General features: G+C 44.3%; 1 protein-coding gene across 5 annotated transcripts in view; it reads right to left on the reverse strand.

The window, feature by feature from the left end:
* Nucleotides 1-15,630, reverse strand: part of Ankdd1b (ankyrin repeat and death domain containing 1B) — a 63,991-nt gene that overhangs the window by 21,100 nt on the left and 27,261 nt on the right. For all 5 annotated transcript variants that reach the window (XM_008760686.4, XM_039103459.2, XM_039103462.2 and 2 more), the window contains 4 exons: nt 14,130-14,228; nt 12,020-12,118; nt 3,532-3,630; nt 941-1,039 (listed from right to left, as the gene is read on the reverse strand). In XM_008760686.4, the coding sequence (XP_008758908.1) occupies nt 941-1,039; nt 3,532-3,630; nt 12,020-12,118; nt 14,130-14,228 (396 nt within the window). The remainder of the gene's footprint in view (nt 1-940; nt 1,040-3,531; nt 3,631-12,019; nt 12,119-14,129; nt 14,229-15,630) is intronic.

Below are 15,630 nucleotides of genomic sequence, written 5' to 3' on the forward strand. Positions count from 1 at the left end.
GAAAAAGATTTGAAGCATTAGTAAGTTTGAATATTCAAACGCTTTTAATAACCAGTGAGGTCTGCTCCCAACTTGTGGGCTGGTGTGACACAGAAGAGGGAGGAGGGAGGAACAGAGAGCCGTAAGTCTCCTTGCTCTGGTCAAAAATTAACCAAGAGGCTTGAGCTGGAAAAAACCTGAAGGGAACCAGTCATGCTGTTTCAACAGATAAGGAAATGGCCACAGTGGAGGCTGGGACAGGTGTGCTCCTGCACAACGGCTTTTCCTAATCTAGAGGGCATAATCAGAGACAGCCTGGAAGAGAGGCAACTCAGAGGCTGCGTGTGACTCCCCACCCCAGCCCCCAAGGCTTCCCACTGCCCCTGGAAGAGGCTACACCAGAGGCAGAGGGGCAGAGAGGGACAATCAACCACCCACTGCTGGCTGCTCCACCACCTCCATCTCCAGGCGTGACAGGTGGCTTTTATAGGGCATTTGATTCCGTCCCAGTTCATTGACTACCTGGTAATCTTTTTATTTGTTTTAATTCTAATTGGTCTCTTTTGCCTTCTGGTGTAGAAAGATACTTGATGTGGAAACAAAGCTTCCTTCTCATGGGGACCAGCTCCTAGCCAAGGACAACCTTTCACACTGTAGGTGTGGCTTTTGATTTAAGAGTTTCTGGCAACTTGCTTTGGTATCGTTTATCGAAAGCTCTAGCCAAAAATGAACAACTTGATTACCTACGCACAGAATCTTTGCCTCTGCAAAAAGCAGCAGTGTGGGGACAGCAGAGAGGTTACAGAACTAATGAAAAAGAGACACGTGCCACCCCCCCTCCCCAAGAATCGTTTTAAGCACCTCCAACCTAAACAGGACTTCCTGCTGACACACTGTGTTGAAACCTGGAAATTTCACGGTGAAACATAAGAGCAGAGTGCCCATGCTCCAGCCTGCTTACCTGATCTAAGGCGTCAACATCATGCTGAGCACTTAACAGGCTATCCACAACTGCGGGACGGTTGTTGATGACTGCTAAGTGAAGAGGGGGCTCCTTAGTCTGCAGAAAGAAAAGCATCTGGCTTCAGGATTCAAAGCCCTGATCTCTGAGAGTTATACCAGTCCACCCAGTGTCGGATCCACAAGAAGCCCTGAGCCATCACCACCATCCGCAGGTTGCCTGTCATTCTGGGCATACACAACAAGCACCTACTAAGGACCATTTTTTTCAGGGGCTAGAGATTTATCTTTTTCAATAAAGTGACTCGGGTATTTAGTTTTAAGGTTTAAGTAATTTAGAGGAAATGTCAAAGGTGCTGGGGCGGTGTGTGTGTCGAGGGAGGGCTGACCCTTCTGGAAGCTAGAAAAGACTTCCTTGAAGAAATGACAGCTGAGCTTGGTCACAGATAAGGAAGTGTTAAGAAGCCTCAACTGATGACTTCTCCAAGCCTTCAGGGAGCCACAGGACAAAAGGAGTGGCTACAGAGGAGGAAATGTATATATAGCATTTCCTGACCAGATGTGAGCTACACTAAGTTCTCTAGATCCCTGGCAAGGCCGCTGTTCCTGCTTACTTGGGCCTCAGGCCTCCTTTGAGAAGTCTACCCAGGGTGGGCTGTGACTAGTCTCAACAGCCTGTTCCTTCATCCCCTCCTTTTACTAGACAGTCACCTTCTTCACCTCACCCCACCTGGACCTCCTGACCCCTCTCCCTTCCTCCCTTCCCTTCCCTCTCTAAGTCAGACCATCAGACCCAAAGTCCATCACCATACCCTGTCTCAAATGTCCCTGCCACCTCACCTCCACCCAGCTACACAGGTTTGTGGAGCTCTCTGGGAGGAGAGAAGGTAGCTCAGGACTGGAAAAGAAGCAATGTGCAAAGCAGACAGGACAGACGTGAGGGGCAGGAAGTTGAGGAAGGGGAGAGGTAGGAGGGGCATGCAACAGGGGTGAGTGACGGCCTGAAATGCAATGAGACTGTGCAGCCCAGTACTGGTGGCAGAGTTGCTGGAAACAGAATAGAGAAGCAGGACAGAGATGTAAGGGAGGCTAGGTGCTTGGGATAAACCATGTTGGGAATAAGCATCAGGCACACTCCACACATCCTCACATGGTACTTATAGCACACTCAGTGCCCTAAATTTATCCTGCTTTAAACACTAGGTTAACTACTGGGTGGTGGCACACGCCTTTAATCCCAGCGCTTAGGAGGCAGAGGTAAGCAAATCTCTGAGTTCAAGCCCAGCCTGATCTCCAAGAGTACGTTCCAGGACAGCCAGAGCTACACAGGGAGAAACCTTGAAGAACCAAAAACAAACAAGCACTAGGCTAAGCGGGTGTAGTGGGCCAGGTCTGCAATCCAAGCACTCTTGAGGAAAGACAATCTCAAGTGGCCGGCCATTCAAGGCTCTGTAGGGAATTTCGGGCTAGCTTAGGCTACACAATATGACTCTGGCTCAAAACCAAGCAGAGAACAACGGTTAAATAAGTGCTCTTAAAAGCCATGTCACTGATGATAACCCTAGGAGTTGGGCATTATATCCCCTACTTTATACACAAATAGATCAGTAACTCCATTAGTAACAGGGAAGAGACAAAGACAGGGTTTGAGCACAGGCTTCCCAGAGTTCTCCCTTTGCAGAATGGACACGCAATGAGGGGCAGGAAAGGCTGTGTGAAAGGCTGTCTGAGAGGGAGCCAGGGGACAAGGTGGCACTGTGAGTCTCCGTGGAGGTCTCCTCTGCTTAGAAATCAGCTTCTCCCTCAAAGCACAAAGCAAGAGCGAAGTGGTCAGTAGTCTGGCCAGGGCCACCCGCCTTGCTGGGGCCCAGCTTCTCCAGAGCATGAAGAAGCCTCCTTGATCTGAGTTAGGTAAGCACAGAGCCAATCCCTCTAAGTCCACGCTCTTAAAATCTTATCAGGCATGGCTCCGGTCATATCCCTCCTTTCAAGTCAGTGCCATAAATAGAAATGGCTTGGCACAACCAGAGGAAATAATATTCACAGAAGAGAGGAAAATACAGTGGGAGAGAGAGAGGGGTTTTTCTTGTCAGATTCCAGCACAGAGGGCTTGTGTTTGTTCTGCCAAAGCCAATTTAAACTTCAGAAAAAAAATCAGTAAAAAAGGATTGACTTTGAAAAAAAACAAACAAAAAAAACCCCACAAGATCATTCTGAGACGGGGAACAATCCATTTTCTTAACATCCCGAAGTGGCGGCAGCCGCTGCGGAAGCGGGCATTTCCCAGACAGATGAGATTCCTACCGGAGTCAAGGCACCTCCAGACACCTGAGACTTGCTGTAGCCAACCTGACTGTTTTAAAAACAAAGATTTTGTTTTGTGCAGGGATTTCAGAGACTTTCTAAAATTTAACGCTTGGATTTTATTTCTCATGATTAAGATTTAAAACAAAAAAAGCCAATGTTCCCCCCAAAAGAATCCCTTCCTTGTGAAATATCTCATCCCGGGCGGCGGCGGTGTGTGTCTGCCAGGGGCACTTGCATAACCAGCTTCACGGGCCCAGCACCCAAGCCTGTATTGATTAGACTCACTTCCTTCTGCTGCTGCGAATCAGCGTTCTCACTGAGAAGAAAGTTGACGAGAGATGTGTGGCCGTTCCGGGTCGCTGTCTGCAAAGCACTGATGTTGAGCTGCAATGAACAGATGGGGGAGGGGTGGGTTCCATTATTGTTTGGTGTTTGGTATTCGGTAAACTATATACAACAAAACAGTACAACGATTTAAAGAAGGAAACGCAACGTGTTTCTGATCAACCTAAAGTCTATCATTCCAAAGTGTCTTCTACTGCCACGTCATAGGGCCTGGCTGCGTCTTCAAAACTCATCCTAATGGGCTGAGATGTGGAAGTGGTGACGTCAGGACGTGGTGACGCCGGGACGTGGTGACGTCAGGACGAGGTGACGTTGTGGGAGTGGAGCCCTCATGAAAGTGTTCCTGCCATGTAAGAAAGGCCAGGGTTCCTTTCTAGGCATGGGAAGGCCCAACAAATGGTTACCAGGGAAGCTGGGAGAACCGGACACTGTTACTACCCAGGCTTTGATTCCAATCTCCAACGACGACGAGAAATAAATGCTTGCTGCTTAAGTCACCCAGCTTTGTCGTCGTCGTCTTCCTCCTCCTCCCCCTCTTCCTCCCCCTCCTCCTCAGCAGCCTAACCTAAGACACTGAGACATTATGACTCAGGCACATGTCAGTTAAATTCCTGCTTCCAGAATCGAGTTTACCACTGTGGTCTCCAGCAAATCCTTTACTTGAGTTAGGTGATTGACATTGGCCTCAAAAAACAAAAAACAAAACAAAACACACACACACACACACACACACACACACAAAACAAAACAAAACAGAACCGACAAACAACCTCGGTGGTTTCTGGCCTCTGCCTCTGTTTATCCCAGGCTCTCCCCTTCTTTGCCAGGAATGGCTTCAATTCATAGGAATTCCACCTATGCAAAGTGTCCCTTTTGCCCAACTCATTTCACAACTCTCAATCACTCACTTGTACTGCCCCCTGGGGTCTAAGTATCTTCACTTAGTGCCAGAGCCAAGTGGTCCTCAGCTCAAAATTGTGCCCTCCTCTTGGTTAGCCTCCAGTCAGTCTCCAAGCAGCCTAACATGAGAATTGATGACAATACAAGCCAATGCCTTAGTAACGGTTGATTATAAGGTTGCCATAAAATGCATTCGGGTCCTCTGTATAAGGGCATTTTTGACAACTGCTTCCCTCCAAGTGGCTAGTTAGTATCCCCTGACTTACCTACTTACCATTCCTCTACCAACAGCTAGGACTCATTTCTTTACTCCCTTGAGTCTAAGTGGACCTGCAGCTGCTTTGGCCAATGAATATGGCAGAAATGATAGAGTTGGTCCCAGGCAGGGCCCCTAGATAGCCCAGCAGCTTCCACCCCTTCCCTTCCTGCTTTTGATTCTCTTGGGGCCAGCTACCAAGCTATCCACAGGTGACCCTTACATAGAGGCCACTTGCTGATGCTCCAGTTGACCTTCCAGCTGCCATCAGTTTCCAAGGAAGTGAGGGCGCCGTCTTGGATATCTAGTTCAAATAAAACTGTACATGACCAAACCCCTAGTCAACCTCTCACCGCAATCGTGTAAACACACTGGAGGAAGGATTACCTCAGATCGACCCACTGTGAAAGTTTTCGGAATCAAAATAGACTTCCTTTTGATCAGTCCAAATAAATGAATAAGTCATACCAGGGGATTCTAAGAGAGGGGTCTGATGTACGTGTAACTAATGATGAGAGCTGCCATCCTCTCTGTTGCTGTGACAAGACACTGTTACGAAGGCAACTCAGAGAAGAGTTTATTGACTTAGGGCTTCAGAAGGCGAGTCACTGGCCATCGAATCAGAGCTCATGGCAGCAGGTAGACAGAAGCAGTAGCTGAGGGCTTACGTGTCGAGGCAACAGCCACGAGGCAGAAAGATAACTGGGAAAGGTATGGGCTTTTAATGTCACACCTCTTATGACAAGCCACACCTCCCAATCCTTCCCAAACAGTTCTGCCACCTGGGGACTAAGTATTCAAATATATGAACCTATGGAATCATTCTCTTTCAAATCACCACAAGAACTATGCACAAAAGACTCTCGGGACAACACTCTTACACAAAAGGAACTGAGACTACTGGAAAAAATAACCCCGGAAGCTGGGGGGAAAAATGGCACAGCACTTGAGGGCATGTTCTGCTCTGGCAGAGCATTTGAGTTTGGTTCCCAGTGCCTACGACATCTGTGTGCAGTTGCACTTACACGTATGTATCATGTCAACGCACACTCATATACACACATGTAAAAGTTAAAAATAAATCTTAAAAAAAATATTACTCCTGCAAGGACATCTGCCTAACAACTTCTTGTTTAACTGTGGACCTGAGACTCTTGCTATTGATCCAGAGGGCCAACAATTTTATTTCAAACATCTTAAGTAATGACCTTAAGAATGTCCTTTGGCCAATATGTCCTCGAACAAGCTTATAGGTTATACACATGTCCTTCTACAACATTGCACTGTCCATAAATTTAATCCTTAGAGACTCTCTTGTACATTGAGATGGCACACCATGAGAGATATTACCACACTGGGGCTTTAAGCCGCAGAGGTTTGCTTGTTGGTCGTGAAGCAATAGATAATCTGAGCAGAGGGTCATGGGAGTGCCTGATCCATGACTTAAGCGGATGTGAAAGGCTGTGTGGCCTGGTTTGGAAGGGTAGTGAGTACAGGCCTGTTTCTCTCCATCTGCAGAAGCAGTATAACCACCCATATTTGTTTTCTTTAATGCCACAAACTTAGTGTCCTAAAACCAAATCTGGTTTGTGGCAAATGTGCAGCTTGGTCTGGAGGGGGTAATGGGGGAAGGATTTGAAAGGGTAGAACTGGATGGAGAGAAGGAAGGGAGGCTGTGATCGGGACGGAAGGTGAATATTTTAAAAGTAAATATTTTTTAAAAGATTAGTTGTTAACATTAACTGGTCAATCATTTAAAAAAATGCTTTTAAAGTATCATCAGGAAGTTCTAAAGGTCAGGAAGTCTGATGTGGGTCTCATTGATCCAAGTTCTATTCTGAAGGCTGCCGGGAGAACTGGTTTCCCAGAGGCCTAAATACATTGACTCATGACCCCTTCTCTCCATCTTCAAAATCCAGTGGTATTTAGTTGATCCTTCCTGTTTCCTTCCTCACTTTAACAGACGCTTATGATCACATAACCCAGGATAATCTCATAGTAATGAGCCGAGTTTGCCACATAGCCACACATTCACGGGTTTATTGGACTAAGATATGGGTGTCTCTGAACATGAGATTCCCCGTTCTTCCTGTAATATCCTCCCACCTCTTTCTTTTAAGCCACAGTAATGATGGAGAAATAAATAGCACTCTATTCATTCCACAATCATGACTGAGCACTCATTGTGTGACAAACCGTGTCAGGAGGATATATTTGTAAGCATATCTACTAGATACCTGATATGAGATGCCAGTAGGGTAGACAACGCATTATTGATCCATGGCTTGGGGGACTGGTAGTTGATATATCAATAACTTTAGAGTGAACTCTAATCGACAGATTCTTGGTGTTATTATTCTTGGCTGGTTGTTGTCAGCTACAATGTAAACTTAAAGAGCCAACTGGAACCAGGCATGGTGGCAATCACCTTTAATCCTAACACTTGTGAGGTAGAGGCAGGTTTGGACCTCTGTGAGTTTCAGGCCAGCCTGGTCTAGAGACCTAGTTCCAGGACAGTCAGGGTTACGCAGAGAAATCCCAACTCAAAACAAAACAAATAAAAACAAGGCAGAACAGGCTGGCCGGGCAGCTATTTTGTATTGAATGACCAAGAATACATGTTGGGGTACGGTGACATTCAGACTGAGATCAGAATGACAGAGGCATCCACCGATTTAGGTTTCTGATTTGAAAGTAATGTCTGAAGAACTCAAAGCCAGTGTCCTCAGGTAGAAACTGTAGGGCTTTGTAAACTTCCACCCACCCACACAGGCACAATGTTCATGTCCTATAGGTTTGTGGGAAATAAAGAGAGGTGCAGGGGTTGGGGATTTAGCTCAGCGGTAGAGCACTTGCCTAGCAAGCACAAGGCCCTGGGTTTGGTCCCCAGCTCCGAAAAATAAAATTAAAAAAAAAAAAAAAAAAGAGAGGTGCAGCTATCTCCTTTCCTGTGTATGTGTGTTTTGCCTGTATGTATGCCTGTACTCTAGGTTTATCCCTGGTCCCCATGGAGACCAGATCCCCTGGAACTGGAGCCACAGACAGTTAGGAGCCACTCTGTGGGTGTTAAGAATCAAACACCAGTCCTCTGGAAGAGCAGCCCGTGTTCTTCTGAGCCACCTCTCCAGCCCCTAGAAATATGTGAAACTTAAGAAAAAGATACTAATTACTAGTTTCAAGGTACCAAAAGAAAGCCTCAAAATTGAAGTGAATAAATATTTAATTGACACGTTCCTACTTCATTGATTGTTAAATGTAATATCATAAAATATTCATTACATTTGTAAATGACTTACAGTTTTCCTTTTTTTTAACCTCCTGAAAATTCCCAAGTATATACACAGTGTTCTAAGAAATCAATCATGTAAAAAATTAGATGAAGTTTACTGCAGCCAAATGATTAAAAATAAAAATTAAAAACCCACTTAGAGTAATGGTGGATATATATATATATATATATATATATATATATATATATATATATGTGTGTGTGTGTGTGTGTGTGTGTGTGTGTGTGTGTGTGTGTGTGTGTGTATTATAAGGGTAGGGGTATTTAAATACATTTAATTAGATGTGATGTAAGGCTCCAGAAGCTTGAGTTTTTAAAGTCTACGAAAGTCATTCTATGGCCTGTGGCACCTGACACAATGCTAAAGAGAGCCCATGGCCCATGCTGGGCAGTCTCTCCATCTAGCACAAATGGAGGAAGACCGCTTACAGCCAAATCCATAGTCCTGCTCCAATTATCTCCTCGGAAATGATTCAGCTGTGTCCCTTCTCTCCTTAGCAACAGGGAGGTACAAGAGAACGCAGAAGCCACTTTCTAGAGGCCAGAGGTTGGTGTCAGCAAGGTAAAGGCATTTGTATGACTGAACGCATCTCTACAGGTGTAAAAGCAAAATGACGTCCAAACCACCTTCGATCATGTGTGCTGCTGCGCTGGCCACCACACTCGTTATTTCCTGGGAGTCTTCCTCAGGATAAGTGGGAACGGTTCTGGACTATAATGAGTGCTGGGATTATTTGTCTAGGAACTATGTTAGTGAACAAAGGCCAAAACCTCTAGAACTTGTATTAAGTTTTCATTACTATCACAAAATACTTGAGGTACTAATTTATAAGGAAACGAGGCTTACTTTTCTCAGTTGTGTAAAAAGAAGTCCATATCTCATGGAGTGGGCTCAGGGGCAGTACTGTAGGCTGCACCATATCACAATGCTATGGTATGCATCTGCGTCCACAGGGTCTTTTTCCTCTTCTCATAAACTTACCAGGATATGCTCAGTCAATCATGGGGCTCCACCCTAACGAACTACTCACCTTCCGAAGGCTGTACCTCAAATACCACGGTTGGACTGACTACCTCTCTGCCCTTGGCACTGCTACCTCAGGCACTGGAGATTAAACTCCTCAGTGACTTGGGAGAAACAAACCTATTCAAACAAGTGCTCAAGTAGGAGCTGGATGTGACCTTCTGGCAACTTCCACCAGCTGAGCCTCTTACTCAAAGATGGGGGATAGTGGGAGTCTGCTCTCCTAGACAGGGAGATGTGAGCTTGCTCATGTGAAAACCACCGCAAAGCTAAATCCCGGCAAAGGCAGAATAAGCTAATGTAGAAACTATGAGGTTCAGACCAAGGAGTGAGCCTCAGAGCCCTGCTCAGCAGGGAGGGCATCCCGAGGACATGGAGTGGATGGTCTTGGGGGACGCGGCAGATTTCCACATCCAGAACTCTTTATCTCTCTTTTTTTTAAGGATTTAATTTTACTATGTTTAATTGGGTATAAGTATAAAAGTATGTCTGCCTGTGGGTGCCTGTGGAGGCAAGGGTAGAATACCCCTAAAACTGGAGTTTCAGATGGCTGTAAATTGCAAGATGTGGGTGCTGGGAACTGAACTAGAATCCTCTGGAAGAGCAGCCAGCGAGTACTCTTAACTCGGGAACCATCTCTGCAGCTGACACACTCTGAATTCTTACTCTGTGTTTGCAGGAGGTGACTGAAAGATACATTGTATTTACAGATATCTTGAGACACAGCTTCCACAGCAGCAATCATGAGTGCTGTGTGGGCTGCTGCTGTCACATCTGGCTGCAGCCACTCATGCTTACTCTGTGTTTGTTCGTTGCATCAGTAACCTTGCAACATCACTGAGAAGTACATGACTATTTTTTTTTTTTTTGGTTCTTTTTTTCGGAGCTGGGGACCGAACCCAGGGCCTTGCGCTTCCTAGGCAAGCGCTCTACCGCTGAGCTAAATCCCCAACCCATGACTATTTTTGATTTATACTCCCTCTTAAGATACTTGTCAATGTCTATGTAAATCTAACTATTATTAGCATTTATTACACTACTTTTGATTAGTGGTCTACAGTATACATTTTACATATTTTGTAAAAATGTTTGTCATATTTTCCATTATAATTTCTTAAGACTTGTTTCATTTTATGTGTAGGGATGTTGTTTCTACACCCAGGTTTGTGCATTGCGATTTTTAATGGCGACATATTTTTTTCCATTCAACACATTCGCCAAACTCTTATCTGGCTACCTCTTGCTATTCATGGCACTTACAGGTTGTATGGCTTCTCTGGCCATCGATAGCAACATCAGCATCTATGTTAAGGAAGGACCTAGATTTTCTTTCCCTCCTTTTAGATTATTCTCTTATTATAATTTTCCATCATGACAGAAAAGACAGTAACAAATTGTTTTTTGGAAGCATCTACTCACAGCAGCAGTATACAAGGGTAGAAGATCTTATTGTTTGGGGCCCTGTACCTTTTGTAAAGGAACTGTTCGCACCTTGTGTTCATACAAAGATTAAAATAAAAAGAAAGTGCAGGGCTGGAGAGATGGCTCAGTGGTTAAGAGCACTGTCTGCTCTTCCAGAGGTCCTGAGTTCAATTCCCAGCAACCACATGGTGGCTCACAACCATCTGTAATGGTATCCAATGCTCTCTTCTGGCCTGCAGGTGTACATGCAGGTGGAATGCTGTATACATAATAAAATTTTTTAAAAAATTTTTAAAAAAGTGCAGAGCAGCACAAACCAGAGAGAGTGCTACTGTTCCTGAATGCTCAGTGAAGTCACCCATTCCAAATGCATGGAAACTTCCTAGGAGGCTAAGTAAACTACAAAGACCTGAGTTCCGTGGAGCAGAAATGAACTGTAGAGTTGGAGAAAGACACTTTTTTATTACCTACTCTTTTAGGTACCATTTGAATTTTCTGTCGTAAGTTATTTTCATTGCAATTTAATATGAACCAGAAAAATGTGGTGCCTGTCTGAAGACACAGCTACCAGCATGCGTTTGAACCTCTGCATAGCCATTATGATATGATTAGACTCTTGCTCATTCTAGATTATAGATTCTTGTTATAAAAAAGCTAGTGGGGCTGGGGATTTAGCTCAGTGGTAGAGCGCTTACCTAGGAAGCGCAAGGCCCTGGGTTCGGTCCCCAGCTCCGAAAAAAAGAACCAAAAAAAAAAAAAAAAAAAAAAGCTAGTAATGTGGTTGTGGTGGTTTAAATAAGAATGGCCCCCATGAGCCCATATATTTGAATGTTTGGTTCCCAATGGATGGACTTTTTAGAAAGGACTAGTAGGTGTAGCCTTGTTGGAGGAGGTGTGTCAAAGGGCGTGCCAGGCCCATTCTTAGTTTTCCTGCTGTGTAGATCAGGATGTAAGCTTAGCTACTGCTCCAGCACCATACCTGCCTGCTGCCGTGCTCCCTACCATGACGGTCATGGACTCACTCTCTGAAACTATAAGCAAGCCCCAACTAAATGCTTTCTTTTATAAACTGCCTTGTTCACAGTGTCTCTTCACAGCAATAACTAAGACATCAGCTTGAAAGTTTTAAAGTGTGTTAGCACCATGATTAAATACAGAAGTATTTTATATTTAGAGGCAGACGGCATCCTGCCTTCTTCAGGCCCAAGATGACCCATGGAGCTCACACAGCAAACTCTTTTCTTCTTTAGTATTTGCTGTCAACAAGAGGAGTGAGAATGTCACCTACTGTAACTGGGTCTTGCTCCTTCTGTCTCATTTTCAGCCTTCCCGAAATGAATTGGGGAAAAACGGCATTGCTTCCGAAGAGACACTAATAGAGGCTATCTTTGTGAGCATTAATTCTTATGAAAAGAACGCATACTAAGATTTTAATTCTATAAAATTCCATCAATCCGTCCATTAAGGACCAGAGTTCCAAAAAAAATATTCTAAGTCATTGTGCCACTGTATGATTGACCGCAGCCCAGATTCCTACTTTGTTTGGAATGTTGACGTCACTTCCTCCTGCCAGGAGCACTCGACTGCATTCTTCATGACCTCCCACAACAGCCAACATGAATGGGGTTTCTCCATTCTGACAAAAGGGAAAGGAAGTTAAAATTAATTTCCCCTTGGCATGGAATAAAAAATACTTTGACAAACAGCATACTTTCAATATCATTTATGCACGAATCTTTTTGTTGTTGTCATTAGCACTACTTAGCATTTACATGCCAACAAATACTGCCAAGACCATATACACTCTGGTACAGTCAAATCACATGACAATCCTAGCAGGGCAGGATTCATGCTATCCTCATCTTGTAGACAAGAAAACCAAGTATCTGGTGGCCAGAGCCTTTCATCATCTACCTGTCTTAGCCTACTCAGCCCAGCTAGCCTTTTGTCCTCCTGACCAGGTCAGTCCCCATGACACACCGTATCGTTTATGCAGGTGTGTATGTGTTGAGACACACACACCAGAAAAAACAACCACCACCACCACCACCACCAACAACAACAACAAAAGCCAACTCTCTCTGCCAAAGTCCATTGGAATAGCATGAGACAGCAGATCACCTACTACGTGAAGGCTTTGGTTTCTGAAATAGATTTACACGGCACACTGAATATATAGCTATAATCGAATGTAGCCCAACACCATATGTTTTCCCCCATGCCTTTCTTGTCCTTTAGTGTAAAAACACATATTTAATCTGAAAACAAATGGCTTTTTCTTGTTTTTTTTTAATTGAAAAGCAATTTTATTTGTGCAATATACTCTGATCACAGGTTCTCATCCTTCAACTCTTCCTAGATGTTCTCTCAACTCACCCACCCCATGTTCCCCCCCTCTCTTTCTGTCTCTCTCCCTCCCTCCCTCCCTACCTCCCTCTCTAGAGAAGGAACAGGCAAACAAACAAAAAGCAGAATAAAAAAACAAACAAAAAAAAAAACAAAGAAACACACAAACAAAACCCATAAAGCCACAAAAATCTGAAACCATAATATACAAGCAAAAACCAGTCAGACAAAAAATATTCAAACAAAACCACATGAGACAAAAAAAAAATTAATTAATTAATTAATTAATTAAAAAAAAAACCACCACATGAGCAAAAAAACCCAATTTATGGAGTTTTGTTGCAGGATGTTCGGTCACACTGTAAAACTGGAGACTGTGCTGTTTACTGGAAAAACCTGTTTCTAATCTTGGTGTGGCTTACTCCTAGCAGACACCTTTAATCCAAGAGCTTTCTGTTTGTTGTAAACAGGATTAAATAAAGTCAACCATAGGTCAAGAGGTAGAGCCAGCAACCAGTTGACAGGGAGTTAGCATAGGGAAAAAGCATAGAGAATGAGAGGAAGTCAGGGAGGTAGGCGCACAGGAAGTAGAAGGGAGGAACATTCCATTGGAAGGGTTTGGGAGACAGTGTGGAGAAGGCGCGCTTTTCTTTTGGGACATTGGCTAAGGAGGAAGGTCAGCTGGGTGCTTTCTCTGCCTCTCAGAACTAGCAGACTTTCGCCCCCTGACTCCTGAGTCATCTTTGGTAAAATTGAATGGTTGAGATTTTGTTAAAAAAAAAAAAAAAACAATAGCTGTTTTGTGTTGGCCATCTACTGCTCAGAGTGGGATCTACCCTTAAGTGTGGCTTTATGTCCAGTGAGACACAACTGGAGACAACTTGTTTTTCCTTTGCAAGCAGTTGTCGGTTGGAGACAGCCCCTCGGTTAGAGCTGGAGGCTTGGGTACACTTCTCCCTCTCAATGCTGGGACCCCCATCTGTCTTGAATCCGTGCAGGCCCTGTGCTGTGCCACAGGCTCCTGTGTGTCTGGAAGACAGCGTTCTTTGGTATCATTCACTCCTCTCTTATTCTTGCAAACGGCTTTTGAGGGAATTAACAAATGTCCTGTCTAAGAATACTTGCAAGGAAAACAGAAAAGAAAACCAAAAAACAAAAACAAAACAAAACAAAAAAAAAAACCAGGACTCTTCAGCATTTTATACGAGTGGCACGCCTTGGATTTCCGGTTCTTTCTAGAAAGCACCGCCAGTCCTGCCCCTTAAGTCCTACGCCCAGCTGGAATGCGCATGTCCGCGTACCTCATTGGTCTCATTTACTTCTGACCACTGAGTGAGTAGCACCTGCACCACTGGGCTGTGGCCGTGCATCGCAGCCAAGTGTAAGGCCGTGTTCCCCTCCTGCAAACACAGAGATGCATCCCCGGTGAAATTAGCTGTGCCGAGGAACACCCCCTACGCACCCCCAACACCAGGGCACAGTGTAGCTTTGGGAAGCTTTTACTTTGGTTAAGTTACAGTGCAGAGTGTAGCTATTATCTGGTTTTAACTAAGGCTTATCAATGTTTAAGTTTAAAATGAAAAGTCATGGCTATTTGAACACGTAGGGAGGAAAAAAATCATTCTTGCTTGAATTTGGTACTGGTTTTCTTTTCTTTTGTTTTTAAAGATGTATTTATTTATGGTTGAGTACACTGTCGCTGTCTTCAGACACACCAGCAGAGGGCATCAGATCTCATTACAGATGGTTGTGAGCCACCATGTGGTTGCTGGGAATTGAACTCAGGACCTCTGGGAGATCAGTCAGTGCTCTTAACCACTGAGCCATCCCTGGTACTGATTTTCTAGCAAAAAAAAAATTTAAAAAGGAAAGAAAATAATTGAACCTAGCCTATGTTAGGATACACCAATGAAAGTCAACCTGAGCTGTAATCTTACATGTGTAACAAATATCAAAAGATGTTCGGTGCAAACCTCTTAGGTCTGTAATTCCCTGTGAGGGAATTAATTTCCCCTAAGAAAGTCATCAGAGAGGCCCATACAAATGGCCACCTTGTAGGATTTCCCTTCACAGTCAACGTGGGCCCAAGTCCACAGCAGTCCTCAAGAAAGCATAGGTGAGGGTTGGGCTTATGAGGAGAGTGACCTCCATTTAGGAAACTGCATTACAAGCAACTTTGAGGCCAAGTTCATCAAGCTTCTGGTTTAGAAGTGTCAAACTGAACATGGAGTAGAAAAATACATGAAATAAACGAATTCTAAAACATTTATGCAGCAAAAACTACCAATCATAGCCAGGCATGGTGACACTCTCCTTTAATCTCTGCACTGAGAAAGCAGAGGCAGCAGGATCTCTGTGAGTTCAAGGCCAGCCTAATCTCCAGGACAGCCAGGGCTACATAGAGCAGGATGAACCTGTGGATTGCATGACCCCTTTGGGGGTTCAACGACCCTTTCAGAGGGGTCGCATATCAGATATCCTGCATTTGAGCTATTTACATCATGATTCATAATAGTAACAACATCACAGTTCATAATAGTAACAAAAATTACAGATAGGAGGTAGCAACGAAAATAATTCTATGGTTGGGAGTCACCACAAAATGATGAGGAACTGAAGTAGAGTCTCGGCATCAGGAAGGCTGCGAAGTGCTGACATAGATAGACCTTGTCTCAATACAAAACCCCACCCACCAATCATGACAATCTACAGCAAAAGTGGATGGATTTTACCATGATACTCTCAGTAGAACTCTACTGTGGACCAGAAATGACCTGTCATGGAACCTGCACACTGATTGTT

The sequence above is a fragment of the Rattus norvegicus genome, chromosome 2, assembly GCF_036323735.1.
Source record: "Rattus norvegicus strain BN/NHsdMcwi chromosome 2, GRCr8, whole genome shotgun sequence".
NCBI classification, from domain to species: Eukaryota; Metazoa; Chordata; class Mammalia; order Rodentia; family Muridae; genus Rattus; species Rattus norvegicus.